Source organism: Ursus arctos, unplaced genomic scaffold, assembly GCF_023065955.2.
Source record: "Ursus arctos isolate Adak ecotype North America unplaced genomic scaffold, UrsArc2.0 scaffold_6, whole genome shotgun sequence".
NCBI classification, from domain to species: domain Eukaryota; kingdom Metazoa; phylum Chordata; class Mammalia; order Carnivora; family Ursidae; genus Ursus; species Ursus arctos.
This window is the reverse complement of record NW_026623078.1, coordinates 51,480,637-51,498,982: the sequence shown is the minus strand read 5'-3', so window position 1 is coordinate 51,498,982 and position 18,346 is coordinate 51,480,637. Positions and strand designations below refer to the sequence as shown.

The 18,346-nt window shown below is 38.5% G+C and overlaps 1 protein-coding gene across 1 annotated transcript in view; it reads left to right on the top strand.

Moving 5' to 3' along the window:
- Positions 1-18,346, top strand: part of RGS22 (regulator of G protein signaling 22) — a 116,595-nt gene that overhangs the window by 15,373 nt on the left and 82,876 nt on the right. The window contains exons 6-7 of the mRNA XM_057307799.1: positions 8,985-9,206; positions 18,086-18,171. Coding sequence (XP_057163782.1) covers positions 8,985-9,206; positions 18,086-18,171 — 308 coding nt within the window. The remainder of the gene's footprint in view (positions 1-8,984; positions 9,207-18,085; positions 18,172-18,346) is intronic.

The window sequence follows — 18,346 nt, the reverse complement described above, 5'->3', positions numbered from 1 at the left end:
CTTCCTGCCCTCACCGCTCAGTGTAATGGTTAGGAACAGGAATGAGGCAGAACTGTGTTTGAGTCTAGCTTCTCAGTTTACTACCCACGTGATCTTAGACACATTTTTTAATTTCTGAGTTCCTTGGTTTCTGTCTCTGTGAAAACAATGTAACGATCTTATAAGGTTATAATGAAACAAGGTAATGTTTAAGTGCCTGGCCCAGAATTAGTGTTTCTCTTTCTTTTTCCTTCACTAACCAGACCATCCCATCTTCTATTGCTGAAACACGAGGGGCAGTCATTCCTGAATTAGACTGCTGTATCATTGTCAATCTAGAGAATAATCTTCTGTTCCACACAAATCTGTCATTGGCTTTGACTTTTCACATTATTTTTATCAGGTTCTTGGATGGAACATTGCAAGTGTTATTCCAGTTTAAGGTCAAGCTAGTAAGTGACAGGGTCCACCCAGGTCCACATGACTCAAAAACTCTTACTACCCTGTAATGACTATAGAACTGACAGCAGAGGAATAAACCAATAGTCTGAATAACAGAATCTGGTCTCGTTTTTATTGTGGTAATCTGAAATGGTCTAAAACAAACCTAATGTGTTTTTAGGGTGCATTAACAGAAGTATAGTTAAAATCAAGAAAAATATTAGTCAGGAGCATAGAAGGCACTCAATCAATGTTTTTTTGAATTGTATTGAGTTGTCAGACCACAGTTGGAATATTGTGTTCCATTCTTGGTGCCCCAGGTTAAGAGTTGCTCTGCCAAACCAGACTCGGGGAGACACAGCCAATGAACACTCTCGAAACCACGTCAGATGAGGAAGGGTTGAAAGAAGTATGGGTGTTGAACCTGGTTGGGGAATGGGTAGAAGGGTTGGAACGGACCAGCTTTTTCCAAATATTTCAAGATCTGATTGAGGAAGAGAAGTTAACATGTTCTGTGAAGCTAGAAGGCAGAACCAGGGCCAGCATTTATGAGGACATTGATTTTTTCCTAGAAGGAAGATGTTTGAGGTGTGCTTTCTAACAGTAGAACAGAACAATAGGGCTGGCGTTGTTCACAGGAGTAAACGTCCTGTGATTGGAGATATTCAGATAGAATGTTCTATGGGGATATATATATCAGGTGGGAGATTAGACTTTTCCAGCTAAAGAAAATTTGATTAATCTCCTTCTCTGTTTATTTTTATCTCAGGAGCTACACTGTAAATTTCCTGGGGCCAAGGCTGGTCCCTTTCTTCTGTATCTTCCAAGGCTTCTTGAGGATGATTCTGTTTTTTATTTCTACATCTTCCATGTAAGACCTTTTTTTTTAAATAAACAAATAAACCTTCTAATCTTTTGCCTCACCTCCTCTACCATATCCACCCCAAAACCCCAACAATCTAAGCCTGAGATAGATAGAGAGTGTAGATATAAACTGTAATATTCTGAATCTAAAAGTCCCTTCAGTCATCTAGATTTCTGAGACTTCTGTCTTCTTCCACATCTGTAGTGACATGCCCAAGGTCCCAGAACTGGATGGTGGCAGAAAAGGGCCTAGGAATCAGGCTTTCTGGCTCCCGCCCTCCTTCTTTCCATTACCCCATTATACCCGTGGGACACATTGTAAGATCCAGAAACTGATGGCTGGTAGCCTGCCTCCATGTTATTTTGATGAGGGGAATCCAGGACAGTTGCTGCTATTATAAATGATTATGGCACTTTCCAAATCCTAACTTTCATAACTTCATTCCGTTTGTTCTCATGCCAGGTTCATATTCAGATATTGTTTTCATTTGGTGTCTGGGAGGTTTTTGTTTTTGTTTTTTTTTTGTTTTTTTTTCTGCTGTCAACTCTTTATGTATAAGTGTTTGCTTATTAAGTTTTCTTCTGTGCTATAGTGTGAAAACATTTTTTTTTCCCTTTTGGTTTTGTTTTGTGTGTTTTATGCTCAGTGACTGTTGTGGGATTGGGTAGATGAGCCCACATACAGTTTTAGATTGGTCCTCTGTGGGTGGTTTAGAATGTTTGTGACATTTATGGTTTGCAGAAGCTGAAGGGGTGGCCCGTTCCATACCCTCCTTGCAAGGATAGGTATGTCATGTGTTTGCCAGACCATGCTTAGCTATGTGCCTTTGGAATTTTACCATAACTTCTTTTTTTGGGACTGATTCTCCACACTTTTTTTCTTTAATCTGTAAACTATTATAATTTCTTGCAGCTTTATGAAGGATTTATATGTTGGATGGATTGTTGGGTAAGCAGAAGGAGAGAGAAAGAAAGAGAGGAGAGATTGGGGAATCTGTGGCATGAAGGGGGGATGCAGGGCTCGGGTCTTCCGCTGCCAAAATTTAAATACTCAGAGTCTGATTTTTAAAGGTGTTGATGGAGTCTAGGTTGTACTGCTTAGTTCAGCGTTTCTACCTCCGGGTGTTTTGATAAGCCTTGTAGCTCAAACATAAAGCACTCAAATTACCTAATGCAACTCCTTTTATTAACTAAGGATATTTCCTATGCATTTTAGGTAGCACACTTTTCCTTCCATCCTGTTGGTGAATGTGTCCAGTAAATAGTTTATATTTAAACATCTAAAATGACAATAAAACTTAGATTGAAAGAAATCATTGGTAACTGCCTTCTTATATTCAAGTAGTCACATGTTTTTCATTCGCTGACTAGGATGCATGTTTAAAATACAGCTTTGGAGCTCAATTAGTAGAGACGGAGTTGGAGCAGAGATGAACATGTATTAAATTAACCCAGTCATTAGTTTTTAATTTAAATACTGTTCAGCTAAATAATTTGGCACCCGGTAAGGTTCAGTGGTGCTCCGCTCGCACTTTAAGCACATCACTAATTATTCACAGGTTTTTTTCCCCCTCCTCTTCTCAAAGAAATGTGGAACCAGCAATTTATTGTGGTAAAAATATTTTCGTGCACTTGCTTTTTCTGCGAAAATATTTTTCGCACATGGATGACTGGTACTACAAAGTTAGCTTTCACCACCTTCAGGTCAATTCGTTTTAGAACATTCGGAAAATGATACCCTTGAAATAAGAAAATTAAGTAAGGGAAAGAGCAGTCTGCAACAGCTTGTGGAGGATTGGGTTTGAGGCTCAGACTAAAGATTTTTTCCTGTCATGTGATTAAAAGCTGAGCGTTCTCTAAATCAGCCTACTCAGCTTTTTCAGGAGAAGGACCGACTTCCTACATCCTTCATTTCTCTCTCCCCTACCTTACATGTGTTTTATTGTCACATACTAAACCAACTGTAGGAGTTCTATGGGCTGAGAAATGGTGAAAACAAAGGATTTGATGTGTGAGAGAGATTTTTTTTTTTAAGCAGACAACAGGACTTTGCATAATAAAGACCAGGGTTCTTTCTTCTGCATACAGAACATAGATGGTCAGCCCCTCCACTTACGTGGATACATGGCAAAGTCTACGTGAAGTAGTGGACAGAGGTGGGCATTGAAGTTTGTCTTGACTGGGATCCTGTCTCTCCCCAGCTGCAAACTCTTCACTGGCTCCCCATTCTCCCAAAGCAATGATTCTCAAACTTGAACATGCATCAGAGTCACCTGAGGGCTTGTTAACACAGGATGCGGGGCCCCCTCAGAGTTTTGGATTATGGGGAGGGCCCTGAGAACTGCGTTTCTAGCAGGGTCCAAGGTGATGCTGATGTTGCTGGTCCAGGCTCCACACTCTGAGAATGGGGGACTGGAGAGGATTAAGTTGAGCGTTATGCATATAATAGAAAGTCCCTGATGAACTTGTCTTCTGCGTTTCTGTCCAGGCTTATACCCTGTGATTCCCCTCTTGAATAGTAAGCTTCAGCAACGTCAAACTGCTTGTAGTTCATCAATATACATGTGTTATTACTCAAAATGAATTATTTGTGCTCTGCAGAGAGAGTGAGGGTGATTTAAAGAGTGAGGATGATTCTGTCTGTTGTACTAATCCATAAACACATATACTCCAGTCCGTGAGCATCCGATGAGGGTGTGAGACGGAAGATGAGAACCTGCTGTTCCCTCAGGGGTCTCTTCCTGCTTGCCTCTCCTAGTGTAGTCAACTGATCGTGCTGAGGGGGATTCTAGTATTAAACATGCATCTCTTCATATAACATGAGCTTTAAACACAAGCCCACCATTTCATTTGGTTCCTAGCTGAAGAATCCATGACCCATTTCAATACCAGAGGAAAAACCGAGCAGCTTCTTGAGAGGTAGGACAACATTGTACTTTATGGGTATTCTCAAAGATCTCAAGGGGTAATTTTGACTAAATATGATTTCACCTTATGTGCCCACGGTAGGGCTCATTGCTTTGTGGGATGAGTCTTTACTGTCTGTATGTACTTACATATCTTTCTTCTTCTGTTGTTGGATCCACATAACCTGAGGCCAGATCTGTGTCTCGTTCATTTCATTGGGGCTTTGTGGAGAATGCTCTGGATCGGCTCACTTAATGTAGCAGTATATCATCTATCATGATATCTCATTTAGTAAGGATTCAAAAAATACTTATTGAATGAATGAGTAAAATAACAAAGGAACAGTGGAACTGGGTGATCTTATTAGAAAGCAGAAGATATAAACCTGGGACGCCTGGGTGGCTCAGTCGATGAAGCGTCTGCCTTCAGCTCAGGTCATGGTCCCGGGATCCTGGGCAGAGACTCAAGTCGGGCTCCCTGCTCAGCGGAGTACCTGTTTCTTCCTCTCCCTGTGCCTGCCACTCCCCCTGCTTGTGCTCTCTCTCTCAAATACATCTCTCTCTCTCTCTCAAATAAATAAAATCTTGAAAAAAAAAAAAAGACGATAAAGGCTCTTTTTTTCCTGAGAGACAATCATGGACCAATGGAGTATCAAACCTGGAAGGCACCTTGGGATTGTTTAATTAAAATCCATTTTATGATTTAAAAAAATCCCAGAAAAGCAAAGTAATTTTACTCAACATTGCTTCTGTTTAATAATTCTGTTTATCCTTTTCTGGATAGATTCTAGTTTAGCCAAATCCCTTTTAAAGTACAGTAATTAAACTAGATAAAATACTCTGGTGTTACTACTGTGGTCTCTATAGTCAGATTCCCCTTTAGCATTTGCATGTTACACTAATTCAGATTATTTCAGTATTTTGTTGACTCTCTTCATCATAGAGAAAACTGAATGACCATGTATTGTTCCTGCAAGGGCAGAAACAGTGTTTTATTCAGCTTGTATCCTCTTTGCTTCGGACACTGATTGGCACTTGGGCATTCAAAAGTTTCGTTTTTGCTGAAATAAGTGAACTGGGGGAAGCTTTGAATCAATTATTTGCCCCTTTTATAACCTTAGAATCACAGTGTTACGAAGGACCTCCAGAGAGCCACTGGAAATTATGGCTTTTAAAACAGGAAAACACTTACTTCCCTGTGGCAAAGGCCCTATCACATTTCAATTCCACTGAGATAAAACCTTAAGTTTAAAAATTGTAAATATTTTAACATACAGCAACATCTCTTTAAAAAAAAAATAGGGTCTTTTCATGTCATTTAATCATGAACACAATTATAGCTTTCCTTCTGTTGTCTTTTTTTTTTTCCGTAAAGTACTTCTTTTTGTCCAGTTTCTCTCCTCACTTTCATGTGCTTCTGTCCTTGAGCTCTCCTTCCTCAGGATGGACAGACCCTGCCTCTTTTCCGACTCGACTCACTTCAGAATTCAAGTATTCTGTGCACGTGACTAGCAGGACCTAAGTCACACGGGAAGCCGGACCTGGAAGGGCTCTGGGTGATACAGTTTTTAGGTGTCCGGATTCTGCGTTGCAGGAGGTGGAAACAGATCCTGAGCGAACGAATCCACAGCATCTACCGACGCCTACTGAAATTCTGGGGCAGCCCTGGTTTAAAGCAGTTTGCCGTTGTGAGCCCAGAATTCTATAGTGAGCTCACTAGGGAACTTGCTGTAAACCCACAGAAGAGATCACTTAACCTTTTTCAGCCGCAGTTTAGCTTTGTGAGTTGAAAATGAAAGCAGTCGCTAACTACCTGCCTTAAAGCCCGCCCTTGCCCCTGTGTGTGTGCTGGGGACAGTAACCCATCCAAGAGAGTGAGTCATTACCACATGGAAGCCTGGCTCCTATGGCCGCAGCACTGCGGTCACAGCCAGCCTCCCCAGAGTGTGGTGATGGCTCTGCTTGTGGGATGTGAGCTTGCTGCCTCACCAACTCAAGAGCCAGCAAACAACACTCCAGACTGCTACCTGGAGAATCTTCCTAAAACCCAAATCAGGTTATGTTACTCCCCACTTTAGGATTTTCCCATCCCGTACTGTTTCCCAAAGGATCAAGATAAGCCTATGCTTCTTAAAATGCCATGCGTAGCCTTCCGTGATCTGGTCCTATCTACCTCATCTACCTCAGGTCTTTCCTCTGTTCCTTAAACTGTTTCCATGATGAATTAGTCTAGTTATATTCTCACTGCATGGAACTGCTTAAAATGACCCGTGTGCACCAGGCTCCTTCATGCCTCTGTGTCTTTACTGGTAAAATACCTTGGTGTGAATCCCAGTTCCACTAACTGTGTAGGGTTACTGCTTAGCACAGTGCCTGGCCTAGAGAAGGTGGTGACTGCAGGCTAGTTTTCTCAGAGGTGCGGCAATATGATGGTAAAGAAGGGGAAATGCGCTGTCTTTGGGACCAGATGCACCTGTTTTGATAGCCCTGATCTAGCACTTTATAGCTCTGAATCCATGACCCATCATATAACTATCCTGAGAGTCCACTTTCCATAAAGACTGCTCTCAGGAATGTGGAAGGATTCAAGATAGTGCATTTGAAGTGTCTGGCACATAGGGTAGATGTGAACAGTAGCTCTTGTCACTCCTATTATTTCTACCAACTATACGGTGACTATTTACTACTAAGTAACTTTGGCTCCTGAAGGGCTCAGAGTGTCACAGTCCCTCTAATTTTTTTTTTAACTGGTGCATTATGGTTTTTTTTTTTTAGTGCTTTTATTTATTTTTTTATATTTAATATTTTATTATTTTTTGTAGTGTTATAGTTTTTTTCTTATAATAATTTTTATTTTGTTATGTTAGTCACCATACAGTGTATCCTTAGTTTCTGATGTAAAGTTCCATGATTCATTATTTGCGTATAACACCCGGTGCACCATGCAACATGTGCCCTCCTTAATACCCATCACTGGCCTATCCCAGTGCCCCACCCCCCTCCCCTATGAACAAATAAAGTATTTCCTGCAACTCAAGTTAAAAAACATAATGCTCCATATATACAATGGAATATTACTCAGCTATGGAGCATTATGTTTTTTAACTTGAGTAGCAGGAAATACTTTATTTGTTCATAGAACCAACTAATTGGCATTATTTGCTTTGGATTATCACAGCCTTGTGTTCCTCTGTCTACCAGGTGTGAGGGTAGGAGGCAGAAAAAAGAAAGGAAAACAAATAAAGGCCAAACCTGCTCTCTTGTTCCATGGATACTCAGAACTAGAAGGAATCTTTTCCAGATGGTCTTTTGCCATCGAGTGCACCATTTCCCCCTCCCCAGTTAATATTTTATGTCCATTCTCTACCAAGTTTGATTCAGTTCCTTTCTCCTACCAGTTGAATCTTGTCTCTGTTATCAGTAGACTCATTTATGTTTAGTCTAGTGATAGTATAATTCAGAGATAATATCGGACATTCAGGTAAGTGATGCCTGTGTGAATCTCATGTTTGAAAGATGAATTAAATATGTTTATTGAAGAAAACTTATACACAATTTACTGGTAATTGTTGGATACTTGTCCATTGAGCTATATTTGTCACTTTTGAGGGGGAAATCTTAGCCCTGAGGCCTTTAGGCCTTTAGACTGACATTCATATTGAACTCTATTGTCCGTGCACTTTAAACTCCTAGAAGGGGACGTAATCAGACTTTAGAGATGTGACGTTATCTGACATTAGAAGAAAATATATGTATATGTACATACATATATGGATATTTATACATATGCACATATATATTTCTAACTCCAGTTTTATGACATCCTGCCATTTATTAAATTTTAACTATAGTATATCTAGCAATCTCTTTGTAAAATTGGAAAGAATTGATGCTCTCTGTAGAACAGTTATTGATCCAAGGGGAAGAGCTAGATGTCTTCTACCACCTGGCTAAAAATACATAAGTTAATCTACACCAGTACATAGTTCACAAAAGGTATTCTAAAATAAGTTCATATTCTGAAAAAGGAACCCGATTCTAGATTTGTAGGGCAAAATGGGAAAAGACATAGACAGCCAATCCACTATTTATTTGTTAAGGAGATGGAGGCCCCAAATTGTTTAACGATTTACTCAAAGTCACAGAGCTACTTATTGGCAAGCTGGCATTCAAACTCAAGACTCCAGGCTGTTGTATATTAACTGACAGACTTTAAATAAAAGTTGGCAGCATTTAGTAATTACTGAGAAAAGCTCAGAAATGTTATTGTCTTTCACTCTCTCTTTTTTTTTTCCACAGCAAGAGGAATGGTGTTGAAATAGTCTTAAATGAAGAACACATTGTACTTAATTTTATCCTTTTGGGGAAGGGAGACTTTAGCTTTCATGGCTCCTGGGGATGAAAGAGATAACGGGAGTGTTATTTCTTCTTCCTTTACTCATTCTTCCCTAGTAATCCACCCCCTCCTAAGAGAATAACATTGCTTCATAGAGACCAGGTGTGTATTTCTTTCCAGTTCCAAAGAAGCACAGGGATAAGATGTTTATGCAAAGGGAATTTCTGCTGTAACACATCCTTATTTCTTGGCATAAGTACATTGGAAAGGAAGGATTCAGTGGGTTCCCTTATCTGTAGTCAAGAGATTTCCAAGCTCCTAAAGAGGAGAGCTAATGATTAAGTACATAAAACCTTGTGTATGTATATATGCATTTATTAAGTGTCAGGTGTTCTTGGAGACAGTGATTTTCTGGTTTATAAAAATTTAAGATGTGTTTCCACGAATTTATTTTGCAGACCTTTTCAGAGGCAGTTAGATTTAATGTGGATTTTGGAGTTTTTGAAATCGTTAACAATGCCCCACAACTTCTAGAAAAGCAACTGAAAAAAATTCTACAAAACCAACAACCTCGAAATCCCATCTATGATGTTGTAAGGAAAGGAAAGAATGATGTTAAACCTGTTCAGATGAACGCCCCCTATGAAGACGAGAACATTAATATCAACTACAATATCATGGTAAGAAAGTATATTTGAGTTTATATCTTGGTAGGTAAATAAAGCATTAGGTAAGAGACACCTGGGTGGCTCAGTCGTTAAGCGTCTGCCTTCGGCTCAGGGCGTGATCCCAGCGTTCTGGGATCGAGTCCCGCATCAGGCTTCTTTGCTGGGAGCCTGCTTCTTCCTCTCCCACTCCCCCTGCTTGTGTTCCCTCTCTCGCTAGCTGTCTCTATCTCGTCAAATAAATAAATAAAAATCTAAAAAAAAAAAAAAGCATTAAATAAGACTAACATGAGGTTCCTTGGGCTTAACTTTCTGAACTGTAACTATATTTATTCAGTTTTATTGTACTCACACACAGTATTTGTTAGTTATTCTGTCATCTTATTCATGTCAAATTGCCAGTTTAATTTAGCAATTTTGTTGATGTTAGATTTTCAATATGAAAAGATTCATATAATTTCCTTTGAACATTTAGAATATCAGGTTAATTTGGGGCAGCAGAAATATGTGTATTCTTTATAGTTTAGATGCATTCTAGAAAAAGTGGGTATACAGTGAATTTATTTGGTTTGGGTTCTATCCTAACAAGAAGTTGGAAATTATGATTTCTGAGCCTCAATTTACATGATGTGACTCTGACCTCCTTGGCCTTAAATTCTACTCTCAGCTTCTGGATTTTGTCTCCTTAGCATGAGGTTAAAAAGAACAACAAAAAACCCTAGGTTCTAACCTTAGCTCTTTAACTTACCAGCTCTGTGTTCTTGAACAAGTGATTTTGACGAACCTTATTTTCATCACCTGTCAAATGATGCCTTCGCTACCTACTACTTAGGTTTGTTGTGTGGCTCAACTGAAAATAAAAAGAATGTTTAACCTTTTCCATGGTTTGAAGTGTCTGATGGAACTAGGCTAAAATATGTTCAACACTTACAATATAGCTCTTTTCCAGCCTGAAATTTCTTCAGTGTTTCTTTTATTGAATTCCAATATATTTCTGTCTTTCTTGTTTACTTTCATCAAATTAAATGTATTAATAATAATAATAGTCTTTAAAATACTTTCATAAATAGTAAAAATAAAAAATTATGTTATAGCATTGCTTTGAAGTTTAAACAAGGACATATATTCTGAACTATAAAGCACCATATAAATTGTTACAATATTCATTCATGATAAAAACTCTCAACAAAGTAGGTTTAAAGGGAACATACCTCAACATAATAAAAGCTATATGTGAAAAGCCCACAGCTAACATTATCCTCAGTGGGGAAAAATTGAGAGCTTTTCCTCTCAGATCAGGACTAAGACAAGGACGTCCACTCTTATACCTTTTATTCAACATAGCACTGGAATTCCTAGCCACAGCAATCAGACAAGACAAAGAAATAAAAGGCATCCAGACTGGTAAGGAAGAAGTAAAACTTTCACTAACTGCAGATGCCATGATACTATATGTAAAAAACGTTAAAGACTCTACCAAAAAATTGCTAGAACTAGTAAATAAATTCAGTAAAGTTGTAGAATACAAAATTAGTATACATAAATCTGTTGCATTTCATGCAAAGTCATGCCTAATAAAAACTCATTAAAAAATAAATTGCTTAAACATGTTAAAGGCTACCCAAAATCAATGGTACGTATTATATATGGTGAAATACTCAAACCAAATTAGATCATAAGAAAAGAAAAAGTATATCTTTATTGCTAATTCAAAATTATTTTAAACTTCCTAGACAAAGCTTAAACACAATAAATATAAATAATTACTATCAATTTGCAAGAGTAAGTAAGCTGAATTGTCTTTATTTATAAATTAATAAATGGTTTTTTAAACGGAAATATTACAATAAAATCCAGGAAAATTTGTATGTAAACTTAGCATGTGAGCCATCCTTTCATGAAGTCAAGGACTCCAGAATCCTCAAAATAATTAAAAAAAAAACAAACCTGGACACCAAAATGAAAATATTTCACATGTTAGAAAATGACATAAAGTTAAAAAACAATGATTTAGAAAAAAATTTGCAAGTATGAGGAAATGCATTTTATTTAATTTCTTAGCAATCTTATTCAAGAAAAAGACAAGTAAGCCAGTAAAATAATTGAAGTGATTCAACAAACTATTTACAAGAGAGGAATTAAAATGGAAAATGAGCAAATAAAAAGAAGTTTAATCACACAAATGGTCATAAATACGCAAATTATAAGTATGGCCAGTTACCATTTTTTAAGACATTAAATTGGCCTAGTTTTTTTTATTTTTAACTCAATTAGCCAACAAATAGTACATCATTAGTTTCAGAAGTAGAGTTTGATAATTCATTGGTTGTGTATAACACCCAGTCCTCACCACATCATGTGAAATGGGCCTACAATTTTAAAAAATAATAACATCTAGTGTTGGTAGAATATTAATTGCTACAATCTTTGGGAATTAATCTGGCAAAACCGATTAAAATTAAAAGTACTATGACTTATGCCTGGAAAGCCACTTTGGGATTTTTATCCCATACAAATAAATGTGTATGTATAGGAGCTGGTTGCAGCATTGACTTCAGCAGTATAAACATATTATATGTTTATCAACTGAAGAACTATATGACTATTAGAAAGAAGGTGTTTGAGCTATGTCTGTTGTCCTGATTAGATAGATGCACATGTTGTATTGTTCAATGGAAAAGTCAAGTTGTAAATTAAAGTACATCATAGGATTCAGTTTTTATATAAAATAAATCCTACATAAGAGTTCCAAAAAATCTGTTGCATTTCTATACACTAAAAATGAAGTAGCAGAAAAAGAAATTAAGAGAAAAATCCCATTTACGGGGCGCCTGGGTGGCACAGCGGTTGAGCGTCTGCCTTCGGCTCAGGGCGTGATCTCGGCGTTGTGGGATCGAGCCCCACATCAGGCTCCTCCGCTATGAGCCTGCTTCTTCCTCTCCCACTCCCCCTGCTTGTGTTCCCTCTCTCACTGGCTGACTCTGTCTCTGTCAAATAAATAAATAAATAATCTTAAAAAAAAAAAAAAAAGAAAAATCCCATTTACAATTGCACCAAAATAATAAAATACCTAGGAATAAACCTAAGCAAGGAGGTGAAAGATCTGTACTCTGAAAAGTATAAAACATTGATGAAAGAAATTGAAGAAGATACAAATGGGAAGGTATTTCATGCTCATGAAGTGGAAGAACCAATTTTGTTAAAATACCTGTGTTACCCAAAGCAGTCTACAGATTTAATGCAATCCCTCTCAGAATACCAACTGCATTTTTCATAGAACTAGAACAAATAATACAAAAATTTGCGTGGAGCCAACCAAAGATCCTGAATGGCCAAAGCAATCTCAAGAGAGAACAAAGCTGCAGGTATCGCAATCCCAGATTTCAAGAAATGCTACAAAGCTATAGTAATCAAAACACTGTGGTAGTGGCACAAAAATAGACAGATAGATCAATGGACTAGAATAGAGAGCCCGGAAATAAACCCACCTCTGTATGGTCAATCTACGACAAAGGAGGCAAGAATATACAATGAAGAAGTGACGGTCTCTTCAATTATGAGACTGGACCACTTTCTTACACCAAACACAAAGATAAATGCAAAATGGATTAAAAACCTAAATGTGAAATCTGAAACCATAAAACTCCTAGAAGAAAACGTAGACAGTAATTTGGAAACATTTTTCTAGGGATGTCTCCTCAGGCAAGGGAAACAAAAGCAAAATTGAAATACTGGGATTACACCAAAATAAAAAGCTTTTGCACAGCAAAGGAAACCACCATTAAAACAAAAAGGCACCTACTGAATGGGAGAAGATACTTGCAGATGGTATATCCAGTAAGGGGGTAATGTGCACAACTTCACACTAGATAAACAATCTGATTAAAAATTGGGGAGAGGACTCTGGAAACTAGTATCGAGATTCCTCAGAAAATTAAAACAGAACTACCCTATGATGCAGCATTTGCACTAGGTATTTACCCAAAGGATACGGAAGTAATAATTTGAAGGGATACAAGCACCCCGATGTTTATAGCAACATTATCAACAATAGCCAAATTATGGAAAGAGCCCAAATGTCCATTGACTGATGAATGGCTAAAGATGTGCTATACATATATTAGAAAATATGAAAAAATATATATACTAGACTATTATTTAGCCATCAAAATAATGAAATCTTCCATTTGCAACAATGTGGACGGAACTAGAAAATATTATATTAAGCAAAATAAGTCAGTCAGAGAAAGACAAATACCATGTGATTTCACTCATATGTGGAATTTAAGAAACAAAACAAATGGGGGGGTGCCTGGGTGGCTCAGTCGTTAAGCGTCTGCCTTCAGCTCAGGGTGTGATCCCAGGACTCTGGGATCAAGCCCCACATTGGGCTCCCTACTCCACTGGGAGCCTGCTTCTTCCTCTCCCACTCCCCCTGCTTGTGTTCCCTTTCTCGCTGGCTGTCTCTCTGTCAAATAAATAAATAAAATCTTAAAAAAAAAAAAAAAAGAAAACAAATGAGCAGGGAGGGGGGAAAGAGAGGCAAACCAAGAAAAAGATGCTTAACTACAGAGAACAAACTGATGGTTACCAGAGGGGAGGTGGGTGGGAGGATGGGTGACATAGGTGATGGGGATTAATGAGGGCACTTGTGATGAGCACCGGGTGTTGTATGAAAGTATTGAATCACTGAATTCTACACCTGAAACTAATATTACACGGTATGTTAACTAACTGGAATTTAAATGAAAACTTGAAAAAAAATGGGCAGAGGATTTGAACATACATTTTTCCAGAGAAGACAGACAGATGGCCAAAAAACACCTGAAAATTTGCTCAACAGCACTAATCATCAGCGAAATTCAAATCAAAACTACAATGAGGTATCACCTCACACCTGTCAGAATGGCTAGAACCAAAAAGACAAGAAATAATAGGTGTTGGCGAAGATGTGCAGAAAATGGAATCCTCACACACTGTTGGTGGGAAAAAAATTGGGGCAGTCACTGTGGAAAACATTATGGAGTTTCCTCAAAAAATTAAAAATAGAGGGGCGCCTGGGTGGCTCAGTCATTAAGCGTCTGCCTTCAGCTCAGGGTGTGACCCCTGCGTTCTGGGATTGAGCCCCACATCGGGCTCCTCCACTGGGAGCCTGTTTCTTCCTCTCCCACTCCCCCTGCCTGTGTTCCCTCTCTCGCTGTCTCTCTCTCTGTCAAATAAATAAATAAAATCTTTAAAAAAAATTAAAAATAGAATTACCATATGATTCAGTAATGCCATACTTGGTATTTACCCAAACAAAATGAAAATGCTAATTCAAAAAGATATATGAACCCTTATGTTTATTGCAGCATTATTTACAATAGCCAAGATATGGAAGCAACCCAACTGTCCATGGATAGGTGAATGGATAAAGAAGATGTGATCTACGTGGCTGAATTATTTTCATAAAAAAGAATGAGATCTTTGAGATCTTACCATTTTCAACAACATAAATGGACCTAGAGGGTATAATGCTAAGTGAAATAAGTCAGTCAGAGAAAGACAACTATCATACAAGATTTCACTGGTATGTGGAAGTTAAGAAATAAAATGGACAACAAAAAGAGACAAAAAACAGAGTCAACTATAGAGAACAAACTGGTGGTTGCCAGAGGGAAGGGGTTGAGGGGAGGGGTGAAATAAAGAGGATTAAGAGTACTCTTACTGTAGTGAGCACTGAATGATGTATAGAATTGTTGAATCAGTATATTGTACACCTGAAACTAATATAACACTGTATGTTCATTATACTTCATTTTTAAAAAATGGACATAGGATTTGGGTAGACATTTCTCCAGAGAAGATGTACAGATGGCGAAAATTCATACGAGAAGATGCTCAACATTAATCATAAGAGAAATGCAGTCAACATTGGGAGATGGGGTGGGCGAGTTGATGTGGAATGGAGAGTGACTGCTAGTGGATATGAGGTTTTCTGGAAGTTGATGAAATTTTATCTTGGTAATGGTTTGGGATTATACTAAAAACCTTCGGATTATATATTTTAAATGGGTGAATTGTATGGAATGTGAATTATATATCAAAGTTGTTATTTAAAAAGCAGCGTGTATGTATACACACATACACAAATCTCAATTAACTATTTCTATACACCTATTAGAATGAGTAAACTGTGCAACACACATTGACAATACCAAGTGCCAGTCAAGTTGCAGAGAAACCGGAACTCCTACATCATTGATGAAGAATTCCATTTTGGAAAACAGTTTGGCAGCTGGCTTTCTAGGTTAAACATATGTCATACTACCCATCTATCCTACTTCCACATATTACCAAAGAGAATGAACAGTTCTGTTCACACAAAAACTTGTATGTGAAAGTCTGTAGTTCCTTTATTTATAATCACCAAAAGCTGTAATAAACCCAAATTTCCTTTAAGTGGGGAGTGAATAAACAAACTGTGGTTCATCCATATAGTGGAGTACTACTCACTGAAGAGGAGTGAACTAGTGATCCATCTAGGAACATAGGTCAATCTCATGCATCATGCTAAATGAAGGAAGCTACATACTATATTGATTCCAATTATACGACACTTTGGAGAAGGCAAAATTGTGGAGAACCAATTGGTGGTTGCCAGGGCCTGGGGTTAGAGGGAGTCATTGAATGCAAAGTGGCGTGAGGAAGTTTGGAGGACGTTGGAACTATTCTCTATCTTGATTGTAGTCATGGTTATACAGCATAAGTATTTGTTAAAACTTATAGAACTGGTTACTAAAAATGGATGGATTTTTACTGTATGTATTTTTTTTTTTTAGTTTTAAGGATTAAATTTACCTTAGGTAAATAATTTCTGTGTTTTTCATAGGTATTTATTAAGTTGTCATTTTATGTTTGACGAGCTTGTTCTGTATTTTTTTGGTCTTTATATTTTAGTTACTTGTAAACACCTTGAAGGGACATTTTGGCAGTTTGACTAAAGACCATCTTCAATTTTGATTTTATTCCTTTTAAACTTTGCATTCCATTTTTGGGTCAGATAGGTGCCAAGACATTCAAAGGGGGATGACTTATTGGTGAACTGTTCATTAAGGAAATATTAGGCAAATTGATTTTGTATGACGGACTAGTCTTGACAACCTCGTAGTATTATTCCTCAAGGGAGTGTACCGATATTTATACGTGGTCTGGTGTCTTTCTGGGACACATTGAATGCATTGCTAATGAGATCCAAGAGTCATGTATGGTTGTCAGTGTGTAGCACATGTGGAGGCCTGTGTGGAGTTTTCGTGACTATAAGATCCAAGTGTCCTTCATATCTCACTCATAAGCAGTAAGACCATCAACAAGATGCTACCGTTCAGGTTCTGCCTGCTTCCAAAGTTTCTTCTGTGTTTTCATTACCCGGAAGATAGTCTTTGGTCAGGGCCAATGGATGTTTTGGGCTGAACAGAAGGAAACCATTGTTCCCTCAGTTTTCCAGCCTTCGGGAGCCTAATGACTTCATGCCACGTGCAAGCAGTGTGGAGCGCAGGTGCACGCTCCAGAACATCAGCTCCTCAGATGTCGGCAGTACTACTCTGTGAGCCTGTGAGTTCCTCCCTGGAGTCAGCAGTGGTCTGTGTTGACTGATGTTAGTATCACAGCACAACTGTTGCTTTAGCAGGTCATCAGTGGGAGTTACATAAATGCAGACACGCCAGCCTCACTGAGATGTGTGCTTTACTGGTTGTTTGACTTATGCAGCAGCATGTGTTTAACGTTCAAAGTACTGACATTCTTTAGAATTCTGGAAAAAAGTGAATATAAGACAAAAAGAGAATCAATAGTAAATGTTTGAGAATGAAGAGCAACTCAGTAACTCTTCCATGATTTTGTATGGCCCTCACAACCTCAAAATCAAATCTGAACTCCTCAAGGTCATTTAAAAGAAAATTCATCATTAGGCCTGCCTGCTTCTCCAGCTTGCTTCCCTCCTTTCCTCAAATCTCACCCTGCGATCTAGTCATACTAGACTTACCTTCGTTTCCTCTCCTGCTCTCCTCTGCACCACGCTAAGTGAGTGGCATGTTCTCTGGGAAACCTTTGCTGGCTTCAGTGCCCAGGTGCCCTCCCACAGAAGGCTGAACTTGCAGCATTTACTGCGCTCTACTATTATTACTTATTGAGTTAGCTGTAAGCTCCTTAAAGGCACGGCCTTTCCTTTTCTTTCCCTCCTTCCTTCCTACCTTCCTAAGATTTTATTTATTCACTTGACAGAGCGAGAGAGCAAGCAGAGGGAGGGGCAGACTCACCACTGAGCGGAGCCCGCTGCAGAGCTCCATCCAAGGGCCCTGGGATCATGACCTGAGCCTGAGCCAAGGCAGATGCTTAACCTACTGAGCCACCCAAGTGTCCCAGGGCCTTATCTTTCTTGCTAAGCTGGGTATCCCCAGGATAGTACCTGGGGATGTTAAATATTTAACCATTTTCTAAAATTGGAAGGGCGGGGGTGTGTGGTGACCATTGTGGCCTTATCAAGTGTTCTGGTTAGCTCTTTTTCTGTTTGTGATTATTTTTAACCCATTTTGTGACTGTGCAAATACCAAGAGTGACGTTTTTTCTCATACCTCCTCCTTCAATAAGTTACTTAACTTCTCCGGATTCAGTTTGTTAATCTGTAAAATGGGGCTAATGGTTGATGCAGGTTTGTTGAGAGAAAGAAGTACCAGAAGGCAAGCAATGGCTCCCAGTGTGTGACTCTGAGGTTCTTGTTCTCTCTTGTGCAAACAGAAGGTAGAGGCAGGGCTCCGGGTAATAGCTAGAGGTCATTATTGTTCTAGTGACTAGGCCTTAATTGTCCTGAAAGGTGATTTTCTTTGACTCTTTCTCTTTCACTTGTCCTCTAATAGTGTCTCCGTCGTGAAGAAGGTATTGAGTGGATCAAAAAAGAAAGACTTCCAGCGTTTTTGGAAAGTGATTGTTACTTTGAATACAGGTATTGTAGTCCCATCAACAAACCTATTTTTTAATTGCCTGGGTTTTTTTTTTCACCTAAAATCATTTTTTTGTACTTTCTTAATAAAATCATATACTTTTAAACCCACTGCAGTTTGTATCCCACCTGCTACAGAATGCAAGCGGTAGTGCATTTGTAAAAATCACTTAACTTC